Source organism: Myotis brandtii, unplaced genomic scaffold (genome assembly GCF_000412655.1).
Source record: "Myotis brandtii unplaced genomic scaffold, ASM41265v1 scaffold455, whole genome shotgun sequence".
Classification (NCBI taxonomy): Eukaryota; Metazoa; Chordata; class Mammalia; order Chiroptera; family Vespertilionidae; genus Myotis; species Myotis brandtii.
The window spans coordinates 334,294-351,841 of record NW_005367384.1 but is presented as its reverse complement, the minus strand read 5'-3'; the positions used below and the strand labels follow the sequence as shown (position 1 = coordinate 351,841).

The 17,548-nt window shown below is 41.1% G+C and overlaps 1 protein-coding gene across 1 annotated transcript in view; it reads left to right on the top strand.

Annotated features, from left to right (window-relative positions):
- SVOPL (SVOP-like) overlaps positions 1 to 15,433 on the top strand; it is a 58,190-nt gene extending 42,757 nt beyond the window's left edge. The window contains exons 15-16 of the mRNA XM_014546710.1: positions 7,968 to 8,081; positions 14,466 to 15,433. Of these exons, the coding sequence (XP_014402196.1) occupies positions 7,968 to 8,081; positions 14,466 to 14,498 (147 nt within the window). The 3' untranslated portion in view covers positions 14,499 to 15,433. The remainder of the gene's footprint in view (positions 1 to 7,967; positions 8,082 to 14,465) is intronic.
- The last annotated feature ends 2,115 nt before the right edge of the window (positions 15,434 to 17,548 follow it).

Below are 17,548 nucleotides of genomic sequence, written 5' to 3'. Positions count from 1 at the left end.
AAAGCCCTCCCTCTTGCCCTAAACTAAGTTTGGTCTCCCTGTTAAGAGCTCTTTTAGCACTTTGAGATTTTCCTTCATGTTGCTTATCAGATTGTAGTTGCCTATTTATCAGACTAAAATCTATCTCTCCCAATAGACTTTAGGCCCCATGGGGACAGGGATGTGTGCATATTTTGCTAATTTCTTTACTCCTAGCTCATTCTCCAGGACCTGGCATATATAGTGGGTACTCAGAACGTTTTGTGAGTGATGTTTCTAACTGGCCACTTTGTATAAAGAAAATGAATTTATTTTTCCTATTAATTTTGTATCCAACTATTTTATTGAAATATCAGGGATCAGTTTGGGTCCTCAGAGAAGCAGATGCCACCATGGACTTACATATGCAAGAGATTTACTGGGAAGTACCTGGAAGGGGGAATGGGAAGGAGCAGGAGTGGGCAAGGAGAGCCTTCAGGTCATGCTGCAGGTGTGACAGCAGAGGACCTCATTTAGCCAGTGTTTTCCTCTTTCAGAGAAGCACTGAGTTTTATGTGCCCGTATTTTATTTATAAATGTTGAATCAATGCATATAGATGACATGGTGGCTGGATTGCGTGTGTGTGTGTGTTTTATCTTTCCTAGGTTCTCATTGTCATCCAGGTTTCATTAAAAAGAAATAAACGTTTCTTCTTTCCCTGGACTCTGTTCCTTAGAAATTTGGCACTTTTGAGGCTGTACTTGTTAGTCACTTTTTTGGGGTTGTTTCTGTTGGTTTTATATCTGGGAGTAAATGTCAGGAAACATTTTTATTGAATATCTAATTATTCAAATTTATAAGCAAAGAACTGGGGGTAGTATTTTTATGGCTCTCTTCATCCTCTGTATTAGTGATTATTTCTTTCACATTCTTAATTCCATGCTTATAGGATTTTTTCACTTTAAAAATTGTGATTTTTAAAAAAATATGTTTTTATTTATTTCAAAGAGGGAGGGAGATAGAAATATCAATGATGAGAAAGAATCATTGATTAGCTGCCTCCTGCATGCCCCCTACTGGGGATGCTAGCCCACAACCCAGACCTGTGTCCTGCCTGGGAATTGAACTGTGACCTCATGGTTCAATATACCAGGGGTAGGTCGCTGCTCAACCCTTGAGCCACATCGGTGGGCTATGATTTTTCACTTTCATAATTAGCTTTATTTTTTTCTAAAATAGCTCTTGGATTAATTTATCAAGTCTGCCTGTTTCTGTTTTTAATTTATTCATTTAGGCTTTTGTTTTTATGAATTCTTTTACACTAATTGCATAGGTTTATTAGCTTTTTATTTTACTTCTTGGGTCAAAAGTACAGTTCAGTGTTTATTTATATTAACAAGGTTTACAATCATTTGGGGATTTTTTTCTAAATATAAAAATATGTTTGTTGTAAAACTTCAAATACAGAAATGTAGAACCAAGAAAGGAAAAATTCCTTGTAATTTGATCACCAAAGATAACTGTCTCTCTTAATAGTTTGGGGTATATTCTTCCAAATGCTTTTCTAGGCATATATTTTTCTCTTTTGGTGTGCCTGTGCACCAGTAGTAGTATTTGTATACATATAAATGTGCATATGTATTTTTTATATTTGCGGTGTATGTATTATATACACACAGATGTATGTATAAGTGTAGATATACTTTTTACTTAGTTACATACATGTTTCAGGTCTCCGAGGGAGCAGGACAGGCCTCTCACAGATCTGAAATGGCCTGAGGGCAAGGAGAGCAGGTTGCCTGGGGTTTCTATTTTGGTTAGATGGAGAGTTCTCATGCTAGGGCAGGGGCTTGTGTAATTCAAATCTCCTGCCAGTGCCATAGGAAGGAGCACTCAGGCTTTTTGTAAGTTTGTCCAGAAGTTGGAGAACAAGGGAAAGTGAGGAGGGTGAAGCTTAAAGGCTGTCAGTAGCCATCAAATAGATGTGTTTACATCTTTTTTTTTGTTTTTTGTTTACATCTTTATGCTGTGTTTCTACATGTATGTGAGTGTGTATGTAGACAGGCCCGTGTATAACTCCTATTACATATAAATGTGCATATGTATTTTTTATATTTGCGGTGTATGTATTATATACACACAGATGTATGTATAAGTGTAGATATACTTTTTACTTAGTTACATACATGTTTCAGGTCTCCGAGGGAGCAGGACAGGCCTCTCACAGATCTGAAATGGCCTGAGGGCAAGGAGAGCAGGTTGCCTGGGGTTTCTATTTTGGTTAGATGGAGAGTTCTCATGCTAGGGCAGGGGCTTGTGTAATTCAAATCTCCTGCCAGTGCCATAGGAAGGAGCACTCAGGCTTTTTGTAAGTTTGTCCAGAAGTTGGAGAACAAGGGAAAGTGAGGAGGGTGAAGCTTAAAGGCTGTCAGTAGCCATCAAATAGATGTGTTTACATCTTTTTTTTTGTTTTTTGTTTACATCTTTATGCTGTGTTTCTACATGTATGTGAGTGTGTATGTAGACAGGCCCGTGTATAACTCCTACCTATCTATCTATCTATCTATCTATCTATCTACTCTCTCTCACTATATATATATATATATAATGTATTGCAACTGCCTTTCCTCATTGTTTCATGTTAGTACATGTAGATCAACCTCATTCTTTTAACTAGGTGCATAGATCTCCACTGTGTGGATGTCTCATCGTCAGTTATTACCTTATTTATGAGTAAGTTGCTTCTGTGTTATTTCTCTATGGTTTTACAATGGGACAACGAACATCATGCACCCTACACTTTTGCACATGTGCAACTGTATTAGTCACTCAACACATAGCCATTGAGCTCCTTTATGCTCTAGATACTGTACAAGTGAAGGTTCCAGATTCTTTGAAATTACACTATAGTGGTGAATGGACATGGGACAGCTTATTAATATGTCAAATATGAGTAATGCTACGTGCTATGCAAACATATAATACAGGGAAAGGAGACAGTGTTGAGGGTGGTCTGCTAATACAGGGGGGTGGGGAGGGCCTCTACAATAGGACACAGACATGAGAATGACTGGAATATGTCTGAAGGAAAAGCAGAATTTTTAGAAAAGCTCTACTGGGTAATTTTTAGGTCAAAGGGTGTACATATTTTAAATTGCGATGATCTTGTCAAATTTCATTTTTTAAAAATTTATGTATTTCATATTAACCATTCTTAAACAAGCATCCCTGTTTCATCCATCATCACCAAAAGGGATAGTAACCTTTCCTTTTAAGCCTTATTAATATGGTACAAAATACATTGTATCATCTTAATCTATAATTTGTTCATTTTTAGTAAGGCTGAGCACCGTTTATTATCCATTTATATTTTTTTGGTAAATTGTTTAATATGATTTGCAATTTTTCCACAGGCTATTAGCCATTTATTAATATAATACAGATATTTATTGTTTGCGGTTTACTTTTTGATCTTTGTATTTTTTTGGCATGCAAAATTTAAAATATTTTTTTTACCAACTATTTTCATTTGAGTTAATGTTTTGTGTCATGCTTAATGGCCTTCATCACTTGCTTATCCATATTTCTAAAACACTGAAAGTCAATTTATGCTTAAGGCCTGAAATTAGGATCCAGCTTTAAAAAGCAACAAAACAGTGCCTAGCTGGTTGTTCCCAGGCCATTAATCATCCTTGTGTTTTGGCTCATCTCAATTGACTTACTATGCCCCTATTATAATAAACCAAATTTCCATAGGTTCTTGGATCTATTCTGGCATCAATCGCACTGCTAATGTCTGAAACCTTGCTTAATGCCTCTTAGGCTAAAAACCTCCCTCAGACGCTCCTATATCCCAGACGTTTTCAGATTTTTTTTTTCTTTCAAATTAATTACAGAAACAATTTTCCCCCAAAATTGATTTTTAAAAATCCTAGTGGGATTTTGATTGAAAATCCATTAGCGTTAATTACTTTGTTTTTTTAAAATATATATTTTTTATTTATTTATTTTTAGAGACAGTGGAAGAGAGAGTGATAGATAGAAACATCCATGATGAGAGAGGAACATCATTGATTGGCTGCCCCCTGCACACCCTCCACAGGGGATCGAGCCCGCAACCTGGGCATGTGCCCTGACTGGGAATCGAACCAGTGGCCTCTTGGTTCCTGGCTTGATGCTCAACTGCTGAGCTATACCAGCCGGGCAGTGTTAGATTACTTTTGGTGAGAATTATGTTATAAAATAAAAAAATACTGTTTTTCCAAGAATTAGATTTATTCAAATGTTCATGCCCTTAATAGTTATAATTTTCATGTCATACGTTTCTTTTTAAAAAATATATTTTATTGATTTTTTACAGAGAGGAAGGGAGAGAGATAGAGAGTTAGAAACATCGATGAGAGAGAAACATCGATCAGCTGCCTCCTGCACACCTCTTACTGGGGATGTGCCCGCAACCAAGGTACATGCCCTTGACCAGAATCGAACCTGGGACCTTTCAGTCCACAGGCCGATGCTCTATCCACTGAGCCAAACCGGTTAGGCCTATTTCTTAAATTTATTCCTAAGTATTTTTTGTTCCCTTTAGCTGTGTCCCACAAACTTAATATTGTTGTATTTTCATCACATTCAGTGTATTTTTTATTTTTATTTTTGAGACTTCCTTGACCCACAGTTTAAACGTTTTTGGAAGTTTTGCTGTTATCTTTATTTGTAGCTTAATACCATTTTAGTCAGAGAACCCATTCTATAATTTTAATTCTTTAAAATCTCTTGAGGTTTATTTTATGGCCCAGCATATGGTCTGTCTTGGTGCGTGCTCCACGGGCTAGAAAAGAATGTATCTTCTGCTGTTGCTGTGTGTTCTATTCCAATCAAATTCTGGTAGCTGACGCGTCATCTTGTGTTTTTGTTTGTTTTTTATATCCCTGCTTATTTTGTATTAGTTCTATCAAATGCTGAGAGAAAGGCACTGAAGTCTCCAACTGCATGTGGATTTATCTTTTTCTCCTTTCAGTTTTTACTAGATGCATTTAAAAAAATATATATATTTTTTATTGATTTCAGAGAGGAAGGGAGAGGGAGAGATAGAAACATCAATGATGAGAGAGTATCATGGATCGGCTGCGTCCTGCATGCCCCCCACTAGGGATTGAGCCCACAACCCGAGCGTGTGCCCTTGATCAGAATTGAACCCAGGACCTTCCAGTCCAGAGTCCATTGTTCTATCCACTGAGTCAAAGCAGCTAGGATTGGGCATGTGCTCTTGACCAGAATCAAACCTGAGACCCGTCAGTCCACAGGCCGATGCTCTATCCACTGAGCCAAACCAGCTAGGGCTACTGGGCTACTGGATGCATTTTGAGGCTGTTTGGTGTATAAATCTTTAGGATTGTTGTCTTGTTGGACTGAAACTTTTATTAGGTAATTAGAGGCCTGGTGCACAAAAATTTGTGCACTCGTGGGGATCCCTCAGCCCGGCCTGTGCCCTCTCGCAGTCTGGGACCCCTCGGGGGATGACCACCTGCTCGGGTCCCCACTGGAGTGCCTGGCCATCCTGGGTGAGTGGCTGAGGGCCGTTTGCAGGCTGGCCACAGCCCCTTCAGTGTGCGGGTCCCCACTGGAGTGCCTGGCCATCCTGGGTGAGTGGCTGAGGGCCGTTTGCAGGCTGGCCACAGCCCCTTCAGTGTGCGGGTCCCCACTGGAGTGCCTGGCCATCCTGGGTGAGTGGCTGAGGGCCGTTTGCAGGCTGGCCACAGCCCCTTCAGTGTGCGGGTCCCCACTGGAGTGCCTGGCCATCCTGGGTGAGTGGCTGAGGGCCGTTTGCAGGCTGGCCACAGCCCCTTCAGTGTGCGGGTCCCCACTGGAGTGCCTGGCCATCCTGGGTGAGTGGCTGAGGGCCGTTTGCAGGCTGGCCACAGCCCCTTCAGTGTGCGGGTCCCCACTGGAGTGCCTGGCCATCCTGGGTGAGTGGCTGAGGGCCGTTTGCAGGCTGGCCACAGCCCCTTCAGGGTGGGGGGTCCTGCTGGGGTGCCTAGCCAGTCTGGGTGAGGGGCTGAGGGCTGTTTGCAGGCTTGCCGGAAACAGGTATCTGGGATTTGTCTTCTATAATTGAAACTTTGTTGCCATGAGTGGAGGCCACAGCCGGCTCAGGGCAGGCAGGAAGCTTGGCTTCCTCCATTGCCTGGACAACCAAGCTCCAGCTCTGTGGCTGCTTGGTTGGGTTAATTTGCATATAGTCGCTCTGACTGGCTGGTGGGCGTGGCTTAGGGCATAGCAAATGTACGGTCAATTAGCATCTTTGTCCTTTATTAGTGTAGATGTCCTCTTTGTCACTGGTCTGGGCTGACTTTTAGAAGTAGATATTAGCAGGTCTTTTTGATCCAGTGAATTTGGAGTGGGGGCCGAAACCTGCATTATAACAAACTTCCCAGATGATTTTTTTAAAGCAGGTATTACTCAGAATTCTTACTTGCAGACAATAGAAATTGACTCTGGTTAACTTAGAAAGGAACTCATTGGGAGACTATCCAGTAGCATCCACTGGACTGCTCGAGTCCTGCCAGAAGCAGAGCCCTGTGGCCCTCAAGGGAAACCAAGAAGACAAAGCAGTTGTTGTCCCTGATCCCAGCTGGTTGAGCAGTTTATGAGCTAAACTCGACGGACCCATCAGGGTGTCACACCACCTAGGACTTTGAATCTGGTGCAAAGGATATGAGGTGGGAGAGTTTAAAGTTCATTTTGTGGGTGTAAGAATTTTGATGTCCAATAATAAAAGGGACAGCAATGGTAGAATTTAGGCACATGCCTAACTATCATATGGTTTGGTCATGATTCAGGCTGCCCAGTCTCTTGGTTTCTGCATCTTTTCCTTTTTCTGAGCCCAGTTTCCCTGCCTTTTAGATGGGGACACACACCCACACACACACTTACACAACTCCTATTTCGGGAAAATTGTATGTACTTTATTTTGGGAAATAAAAATCAGCAATGATACCTAGGCCAACTACAAAATAATGAGGCTAATATCATGGGTTCTATCACATGCCAAATGCAATTATTTACTGTTCTGGAAGGCCACAGGCCTATCTGGAAGGCCACAGGCCTATGCAAAGGACAGGCTCTCAAACTGCCTATCTTGGGAGGACGTAAGTGGTAAGAGCATTATGCTATGTGTCAGGAGTCTGTATGTGACTTTGGACAAGTGATCACTTAGCTCTGACTCTAGGCTCATCTGTAATGCAATGAGGTTGGACTAGAACAGATAGTTTCTAGGCCTCTCCAAATTGCAATTTTCTGTGACACCAGAGCCTTGCTGCTCCTGTGGCTTCAGGTCATTTTTGTGAGAGTAGTTGACAACTGCCAGGTGCCTGGCTGTTTGCTAACTTGGGGGCACAGTCCTGCAGAAACTGACATGTGAGATGGAGTGTATGAACCTGCTTGCCATTACTAGGGTGAGGATCCAGGCCAAAGGATGTATGTAGAGTGACAGAAATCCATTCTTACTGTGGGAAAATGGTCACCATATGGTTTTGTCATACATGCAGTGAAGCATAATGGACAAGACATGTTATGTTTTCAGAGAGACCCTGAGATTATCTTATCTTTCTTCTAAAACAAACAAACAAAAAAACTTTCTCCTGGTTCATCCTGTCAGAATTGGAGAGGGAAAATGGATGTTTGGCAGAGGGGGTCCACAGAATGGATGAAAGGGTTAGAAGTTAAGCAAGCTGCATTGGTATGCGAGAGGGGGTGGGATCCTGGTTTGCTCTGGAAATGCCTGAGCAAACTTAGACTTGTCTCTGCCTGAGGGTGGGTGCAGAGGCAAGTCTAAGCTGGCCAATGCATATTACCCATCCCAGTTCATGGAGGAATCCCACAAAAGCACAACACAGAGAACGGCTATTAAGGATCTTCATTTATATGTTTGGTGAATCCCCTTTGACGTAAGGATCAGTTTAGAAATGACTGGGGCACAATAAATTAAGTCATTCTTTGTGACTTGCAGGTTCTGATGAGCGCATCGTTGCTGGGGGCCCTGTGTCTTTTCTCATCCGTCTGTGTTGTGTGTGCCATTTCAGCATTTACTCTCCCCATTGAGACCAAAGGTCGGGCCCTACAGGTAAGTGATGCAGGGACCTAAAACCCTCAATCCCCACTTTTAGAACAAAGAAAATGAACTTGGAGTATGAAAATCCTTTTAAGCAGACATGATTATTCATGGGCTAACACTGATATTTGTTTAGTGTGTCCAGTAGAAAAACTGGGTATCCATTTTCCCCACGTGTAACATTGAGCAGCACTAAAGTTTAACTATATCCACCTCAAACCTGCTTTTGGTAAAAGTTATAGCTTGATCCAGGGACCATGGTGAATGATAGTTGTTGAGGCCTCAGCATTCTACCCTTCCCACTTTTCCACCTGGACCTAAGTGCCGCTGCAGAACTGAAGGTGGCCCAAGGAGCAGAAATAGCGGTTTGTGTTGCCCTTTGAGTGACGGTGTTGACATACTAGTCCAGCTACCTTTCCCCTAGTACTTTCGGCCACTGTGGTAAGAGTCAAAAGCTTCAGCTGCGCCAGTTGCACTTCACAGTCAGTAGACACTGCCTGCCTACTGTATTTCACAAAGTACATAAAACAATATGTACCGAAGTGTAAGGTATGTTCCATGGGCCAAGTTGTAGAGGACAGGGTCTCTCCTATCCCTGTGCCCTTATAAAAGTACTAGAGGCCTGTTGCATGAAAAGATTCATGCAATAGGCCTTCCCTTCCTCTGGCTGCCTGCACCGGTTTTCCTTCGGCACCGGGGACCCAGGCCTTCAAAGCCTTCGCTGCTCTGGCCGGAGCCACCTTCAAAGCCTTTGCTGCTCCAGCCGGACCCGCTTTGATAGCTGCTCCAGCCGGAGCCACCTTCAAAGCCTTCGCTACTCTGGCCGGACGTGCTTTGATCGCTGCTCTGGCTGGAGCCACATTCAAAGCCTTCCCTGCTCCGGCCGGAGCCGCCTTCAGTCTCCATTCCACCACTTCCCGCCTACATATGCAAATTAACTGCCATCTTTGTTGGCGGTTAATTTGCATATTTTGCTGATTAGCCCATGGGAAGCATATCGAAGGTACGGTCAATTACCCTGTTTGTCTATTATTAGATAGGATAGGTGGTGGCACTGATGTTTTCCTGCTGTAAACATGAAGCTTATTGCTGGACGCAAGGGTGTGCGTGTGCCTATGTGCATTGGTGGGGGTGGTGGGGGAGGGGAAGGCAGTTGGTGTTGATCTTGAGCTGCTGTCCCTAAATGAGGCTGTTCAGTCATGATGCTTCTCTGGCTGAATGTGATTTGCTCTCTCCTGTGTCCTATTCATAGTACACGACAGACACATTAATATTGGTACTGATGTGTTTTGTTGTCTGTGAGTAGATATAAGGAAGGCACTTTTGAGTAAAGGAAGAAAACACACACCACTCTTGATTTTTTCCCCTAGGTCCAAGACATGCTACTCCATTTTTAAATACCTTAGATTATCTGTAAGGTAATATACATTTTAATCACAGATTAGATAACCTGTCATATAATTACAAATTTAAGACTGTGTTTAGGTTCTATACTAGGAAAGGTAATCCATTCGATGATCCATATAATTCCTTTTAATCTTATATGAAGGGATTATCATATCCTTCACACAAATGAGGAAACTAAGGCAAAGGTAAGTTGAGTAACTTGTATAAAAGAACACGCCAGTATTTAGTAGTACTGGAATTTAAAACAGATTGTAGGGACTGGGAATTGCTTCACACAAATGAGGAAACTAAGGCAAAGGTAAGTTGAGTAACTTGTATAAAAGAACACGCCAGTATTTAGTAGGACTGGAATTTAAAACAGATTGTAACGATAGGGACTGGGAATTAAACCTGCAACCTTTCGGCGCTCCAGCTGGGCACACAGGCCAGAGCAAGTGATGCTAAATTTTAATCTAGTTTTCCATACTCATTATTATTAAGTAGTAACACTACATATAAAAGGAAACCAGGCCCTAGCAGGTTTGGCTCAGAGGACAGAGCATCAGCCTGTGGACCAAAGGGTCCTAAGTTTGATTCTGGTCAAGGGCATGTACCTTGGTTGCAGGCTCTTCCCAGGTCCAGGCCCTGGTCCGTGTGCAGAAGGCAACTGACCGATGTGTCTCTCTCACATTGGAAAAAATATCCTTGGGTAAGGATTAAAAAAGAAAAAAAGATTATTCCCTCTTCTGTGGACTGGGACATGATTTTACCATTGTGATGGAATCATTTTACATGTCTGTTTAGAAGACTTTTTAATATAACTTCCTTACAGCTGTAACATGTATGTTCAATAACTACGATTGTGTGGGCACATAAAGCCATTGAGTGGCTATTTGTCTTTGGGGGAAAAAATTTGTTGAGAATTTTACAGATGTCCCCCTTTTCCTACTCCACCCAGTTCTGTCTATAGGTAATGCATGTGTGCATATAAGTTCTTATGTTAATCTCTTCCTGCCTCCCCATTCCCCCCCAAAATTCATCAGTCTGTTCTATGCCTCTGATTCTATTTTATTCATCAGTTTATTTTGTTCATTAGATTCCTTGTTTATTTTGATTTTTAGATTCTATTGTTATAGATATGTATTTATTGCCATTTTGTTCATATTTTTTATTGTTCTTCTTAAAGAATACCCTTCAACATTTCATGTAATACTGATTTGGTGATGAACTTGTTTAGCTTTTCCTTGTCTGTGAAGCTCTTGATGTGACTTTGAATTCTCAATGATAGCTTTGCTGAGTAATCTTGGTTATACGTCCTTGCTATTCATCACTTAGAATATTTCTTGCCACTCCCTTCTGGCCTGCAAAGTTTCTGTTGAGAAATCAGCTGACAGTGGTATGGGTGATTCCTTGTAGGTAAATGCTTTTCAGATTCTCTGTCTTTAACCCTTGGCATTTTAATTATGATGTATTGGTGTGGGCCTCTTTGAGTTCGTCTTGTTTGGGACTCTGTGTTTCCTGGAATTGTAAGTGTATTTCTTTCTGTCATTTCTTCAAATAGGTTTTCAATACCTTGCTCTCTCTCTTCTCTTTCTGGCACCCCCATAATGCAAATGTTGGTACCCTTGAAGTTATCCCAGAGGCTCCTTACATTCTCTTCATATTTTTTGATTATTTTCTTTTTACTCTTGTGATTGGGTGATTTTTGCTTCCTGATATTCCAAATCACTGATTTGATTTTTGGTATCCTCTAATATTGATTCCCTGTAAATTATTCATTTCAGTTAGTGTATGCTTAATTTCTGACTGGTCCTTTTTCATGTCTTTGATGTTCTCACTAAGTCCCTTGAAGCTCTCATTAAGATCCTTAAGCATCCTTATAACTATTGTTTTGAACTCTGTATCTAGTAGTTTGCTTGCTTTTCACTTAGTTCTTTTTCTGGAGATTTCTATTCTTTCATTTGTGACGTGTTTGTCTCCACATTTTGGTTGCTTCTGTTTGTACGTATTAGGTAGAGCTGCTATGTCTCCTGGAATTGGTAAAGTTGCCTTGCGCAGGTGTCCTGTAGGGCCCAGCCTCCTGTTACCCGATCTGGGCATTCTAGGTGCACTGTCTTGTAGTTGAGCCTTGATTGCTGTTGGCATCACTGGGAGGAATTGATCCCTAGGCTGATTGGCTGTGAGGATCACCTGTGACTACAGTGGAAGAGCTGCTGTGCAGGAGACACCCCTGTGGATCAGGACTTGCTTTAGTGGGCTTTGGTACTCACTGACTCTGCCCCTTGAGTGTGTCACTTGTGGATGTGGTAGAGTTGTAATCTGGTGTGGTCTGAAGCTGTCCACTGGCTCTGGGGCCTCCTGGGAGATGCAAAGTCAGCCACTGCCTATGCTCTGCCTAGGGCCTCCTGGCACAAGCTACAGAGTGATCTGCAATGGCTGCTACTTGTATTGGGCTTGAAGGTGCCCAGGAGGCCAAATTGTGAACCAAGGCAGGCTGCTGCTAGTGCCAGGCCTGTGGCCACTTGTTGAGAGGTATGGGGTACACTGAGTCCAGCTGCTACTTATTTGATTTTAGGAGAGTCTGAAGCCTGAGCCAGGACAGGCCATTCATATGGAAAAGCAGCTGCAAATAGCTTGGGTTAGGCAGGGTTTCAGGGAATCACCAGGGTGGTCCGAACAGTGTGAGCCATGATGGAGACTCAGATATGGCATCTGCCAGTGGGCTCAGTGATGGGTGAGATCTCAGCATATGAATAATGAACCCTGCGAGCAACCTTGCCTGGGAGAAAGTTGCCCCTGAATTATTGCTCCGATGTCAGTCCAGTTTCTCCTCATATGATCCTGGATCCCCCACAAGCCACTGCTCCAGCACTGGAGCTCAGAGGGAGTGAATCCAAGTAAGACCATTTGCAAGCCCTTTAAGAGGAAGTGCCTGGTCTCCAGCAGCCTCCACATCACTCAGCCACAATCCCTGCTGGTTTTTATAACACCCAAAACCAGGGACTTCTCTTCACGGGAGGCCTTTGCAGCCAATTAAAAAATGCCACATGTGGGTGCAGGGCCAGCCTGTCCCATGCCCCCACCTATCAGTCTCGATGTGCTTTCTTTTTTACTTCTCTAGTTGTAGGACTTTCATTCAGCCAGATTTTAGGTGATGATAGTTATTCTGTATTTTACTTGTAATTTTGATGTGGTTGTGGGAGGCAGTTAATTCCAAGTTTAACTACAACTCCATCTTGGTTCTCCAGTTTGTAAAAATTTTCAATGGTGTGTGTATCTCAGTCTTGTGAGCATTTAGCATGTTTAAACATTTCTAATGTTAACAAAATTTAACTTCCAACAGTTTGACTGGATGAATCCTCCTGGTTAATAGTAATTCTACTTTAGACTTATTCATTTTGAACAGCCTGGTAAGCTGGAAAAAGCCCTTGAAAGAGGATATTTATAATGTGACTTTTTTTTCTGAATGGTATAGCAACCATTCCATTTTCAGGTACACAAAGGTAAATTCCTCTTAATTTTAATAAAAGAGCCTTCTATTACTAATTTCTAGTGCCAGACAGCTGAGTATGAATGGGAGAAGACTTTAAATGTATTGATCTATTAAATAACTTATTTTTTCTAGCAAATTAAATGAAGATCCGAAAACCTGTGTCTACCAAAGAAGAAAATTGCATTTTATCTTCACAAAGAGTTGTGGTACATTTTTAACAACCTGGTGTTACTTCTGTATGCTACTTGGTAATTAAGAAACTATTTTTTAAAAATAAGGCACATAAGAATAAGATAGAGCCAAAACACCTAGAACTTGTATGAAGTACACTTAAATTAAAAGCTATGTCTGTGGGAGATGGGTAGGGGGAAGGTGGCTTTCCTTCCTTGACATAAAGTCCCAACTTTTAGGTGAATTATTCTCAGACAAAAAACATATATACTAAGGTAAGAACTTGGTATGGTATCATTAAAGCTTTCAAAATACTCAAATTTATAATAGCATATTTATTAAAATTGTGGCCTCATTTATTAATGAAAATTGCTTATTCATAAACAATATGCTTAAGTTAGCATGAGTCTTGTATATAATCACCAAAAAGTTGAGAACAATTTTCACCATTTTCAATTTTCATTTAATTAATTTATTGGGGAATCTCATTCCCATGTGATAAAACAAATGAAGAGTGCAGCAAGCTTACCCACACCATGCAACTGTCTGCCCTTTGTTGAACAGTCGCTGCCTGATCTCATACATGCCACACTCTACTAGGCTAGATATGCTGTGGAAAGGAAGCACCTAAAGTTTTCACACTTATATTTCGTCTTTTATTATTGTTCAGATTTACTGTGAAGTCCTCAGAAATTGGGCTCCCAAGGCTTGGCTCACCTACTCACCCCCAATCTGCACTAAAAAAAGACTTGCTGCAACCACATTAGTGTCCCTGCCCTAGCAAACTGCATATATGAGAGGGTTTATACCCCTGCTTCAGTGGGAGTGGGAGTGCAAGTCATTCCTATTTAACCACAGGCACAGATGGCTTTAAGCAAGGAAGGCTTTTCTGTAAAGGGGCAGACAGTAAATATTTTAGGCTTGGTGAACTACATATGATCTGTTGCTTTTTTTCTCCTCCACAAGCCTTTAAAAATGTGAAAAACACTGTTGGCTCTGAGGCTGTGTAAAAGCAGGTCATGGATTGAATTTTGTTGAAATAAATTTCTAGGCCCAAATGAAGACTACTGCCTGGGGTACCACATCAGTAAACCAAACTTTGAATAAATTTTGTGTCCCTATAAATGCTCTGCTTGACCAGAAATATACTGTAACTAGCCAGCCAAACACCAAGCCAACTCTGGGCTCTATACTTACTTTCTTGTTCCTTATTCTTTATCCTTTAAAAGATTCCTGCCTTCTGCCCAGTGCTTAGGACCCCGGGACTGTAGACTGCCTGCTTCAGCAAGTGTTAAATAAAGTTTGTTTGAATCACCTAAATTGTCTTCTTTAATCATTTTAAACAGTTTTTGGTGACAAGGATGGAAGTTGACTGCTAATGGCCTGCAGGACAAGACACACAGGCGAGAAGCCCACTGAACCTTTTGAGTTCACTGTTCCTCTCGTCAAAGCTGAGGGCCGTTGGTAAGTCACTCTTGGATTTGAGCTCCACTCCCTTGTGTGTAGCTCTCCAATCTAAACACTTTATTTAAAAAAAATATTGTTCCCGGAAAGGTTCCAGGACAGTTATAGTGGAAGTCTGCGGTTAGTGGTAGCTGTTAGGAAACTCAAAGCCTACAGCATAAACTAAACTACTGGGAGACTTGGGGAACTAAATTAAGATTGTTTTAACCAATGGCACAACAAAATCTAAGTAGGCATACACCAGACAAGTAAAAGCCATTAGGGCGTCTGACACTATAAAGAAAGCTTCTCAGGAAAGGAATAATAAATCTATTGCTAATAGGAATCTCGGAAGCCAAAGCTGAAAAATGGTAGACACAGGTCAAACACTTGTAAGACGTTAGAGTACTCACCACTAAATCTAAGCCTTCTGTGCTAGGATAAGTTGGTTGTGGAATACATTCGATTGAAATTAGTTCACCTGCTAAACTGAAGAAAAATTCCAGTGAGGTACACTGTAAAACACCACACAATTCCCGACCCAGTGGCATTTCCCTCTTAGATATTCATTTGGCTTCGAGGTGGGGAGCCATTTTTCTGCTAAGGGACATATGGATATTTATAACATCATTTGAGGACCATACAAAATTATCAACTGTAGATATTTACAAAAATGGCAACTCTTACTGCAACAACCTAACATTACAATGACCATTATGGCGAATGTTCTAATTAGATAAGATCATTTCCTTACGAAGTGCACATGAAAGTAAGGGTTTCCAGATCAACCAGAATGGAATGCCTATTTTAGTTGGTATGCAGAACCCACCCCCCGCAAAGGATTCAAAATTCCAAAAGGCTAAATGAAAAATTAAAGACACAAGACGTGCCCTGGCTGGTTTGGCTCAGTGGATGGAGCGTCAACCTTTGGACTGAAGGGTCTTGGGTTCGATTCTGGTCAAGGGCACATTCCCAGGTTGCAGGCTCGGTCCCCAGTGGGGGGGCATGCTGGAGGCGGTTGGTTGGTGGTTCCCTCTCCCTCCCTCTCTAAAACCAGTAATAATTTTTAAAAAAATTTAAAAAGAAGACACAAGACGTACCTAACAAGACTGATGTGACTCCTATTCCCCTCTATCCTCACATTCCACTATTACTCTAACCGAATCATCTCTTCACTCTGGAGAGGACCACAAGGTCATAAACAAACGTCTACCAAATTAGTGGCCCTGCAACACCCCCAAAGCCATCAAGATACTGGCCCTAAAATCAGTGTCTCATTTGCAATCAGCTGGGACAGTGGAAGAAAGTGTCCTTGAAGGTTGCCAAATCCTTCTCTACCAACATCAACACTCTCATATCAACTCTCAAAGGAGGACTCCCATATGGGCTCTCCCCCAAACTGATGTGACTCCCTTAAACAGCCAGGGGAAACTAAAAGGAAAACCTTGCCAAATTCTGGTTGATATCAGAGCTATACCCTCTACTTTAAATTCTACTCACTAAGGAGCCTGCAAATGGGATGCTGGGGAAATTAGCAGAATCTGGTGAAGAGTGAGAATTCTTACCAAAGTCAGCTCTCCTGGTCAAGAGAGGAAACATAAGACAAAACCCAAATGGATATAAAGAAGTTGTAGAATGTGGAAAAGAAATTTTCTGTGTGACCAAGCTGACTAAGACTAGAATGGATTTAAGCTGTTAAAAAAAATTAGTTTTAATATCAAAAGTACACTGGTGCAAAAAAGAAAAGAAAAAGAAACAGCCCTGACCAGCCGTAGTTCAGTGGTTGGAATGTCAGTCTGATTCCCTCTCAAGGGCACATACCTTGTTTGCAGGTTTGATCCTGGGCCCTGGTCAGGAGGCAACTGAGCAATGTCTCTCTCATATATGTTTCTCTCTCCCCTTCACCCATTTCCACTCAAAAAAAAAAAAAATCAATGGAAAAAATATCCTCAGCTGAGGATTAAAAAAACAATTTAACAAAGCACACTGGTACAAAATTAGAATATTTTTTCTGTTAAAAGGACAAACTTTTCTTAGTCTATTGGTCTGATCCTAAGAAACTGCAAATAAAGTTTTTTTTTCTAGCTTTTAAGGAATCTACCTGGGAAGCAAAGGTTTTATCTTACCAAAATTAACTTAAAGCTCCCCCAAATCATATTCTAAAGCCTTTTTGACCTCGAACTAACTTGAGACATTCCAAAAAGGGTTAGGGGGGAGGCTGATCCCTTTCGACCCCTCCACTGTGTAGTTGAAAATCCATTTATAACTTTTGACTCCCCCAAAAGTTAGTAACCTACTATTGACCAGAAGCCTTACCAATAACAACAGTTAACACAGATTTCGTATGTTATAAAAAGTATATGAATTATATACTGTATTTTCTTAAAATGTAAGCTAGAGAAAAGAAAGTAAGGAAAATACATTTACAGTATTGAAAAAAAAAGTACTACTCTTTGTAATACTTTAAGCAATAAAAAAAAAAAACCGTATAAGTAGACTCACACAGTTCAAACCCATGTTCAAGGGTCAACTTAGAAATGTTAAACAAGAAATGTTGTTTATTTAACCTTCTTAGTTTATATTTGTATGGGTATAAGTTAAGTGGTTCCAGAAATTGTATAAAATTCCTAAAAACCAGGTATATCCTGGTATTTTGTTACATCACAGAAATAACCACATTTCCTTGTCAAGTCAATTATATAGTCTTTTGTCATTTACAGACAGTTATTGTTTTACTCCGATCCTTTTGCTAAAGTGAAATTCATGGAAAAGATCCTACATACTCTTGACTACTGACATCACTGCCAAATTTCAAAGTGTCAAACCTTAGTGTATATTTCATAACTGAAGAAGGCTCTACCTAACTTCTGGTACTTTGTAAACAATATATACACTTCAAAATCAAATTGACTAGGAAGAGAAGTAGCCAACATTGAGGTAGACTGCTGCTTCCCAGGAGGATCAAGACATTCCCTCTTTGACCATC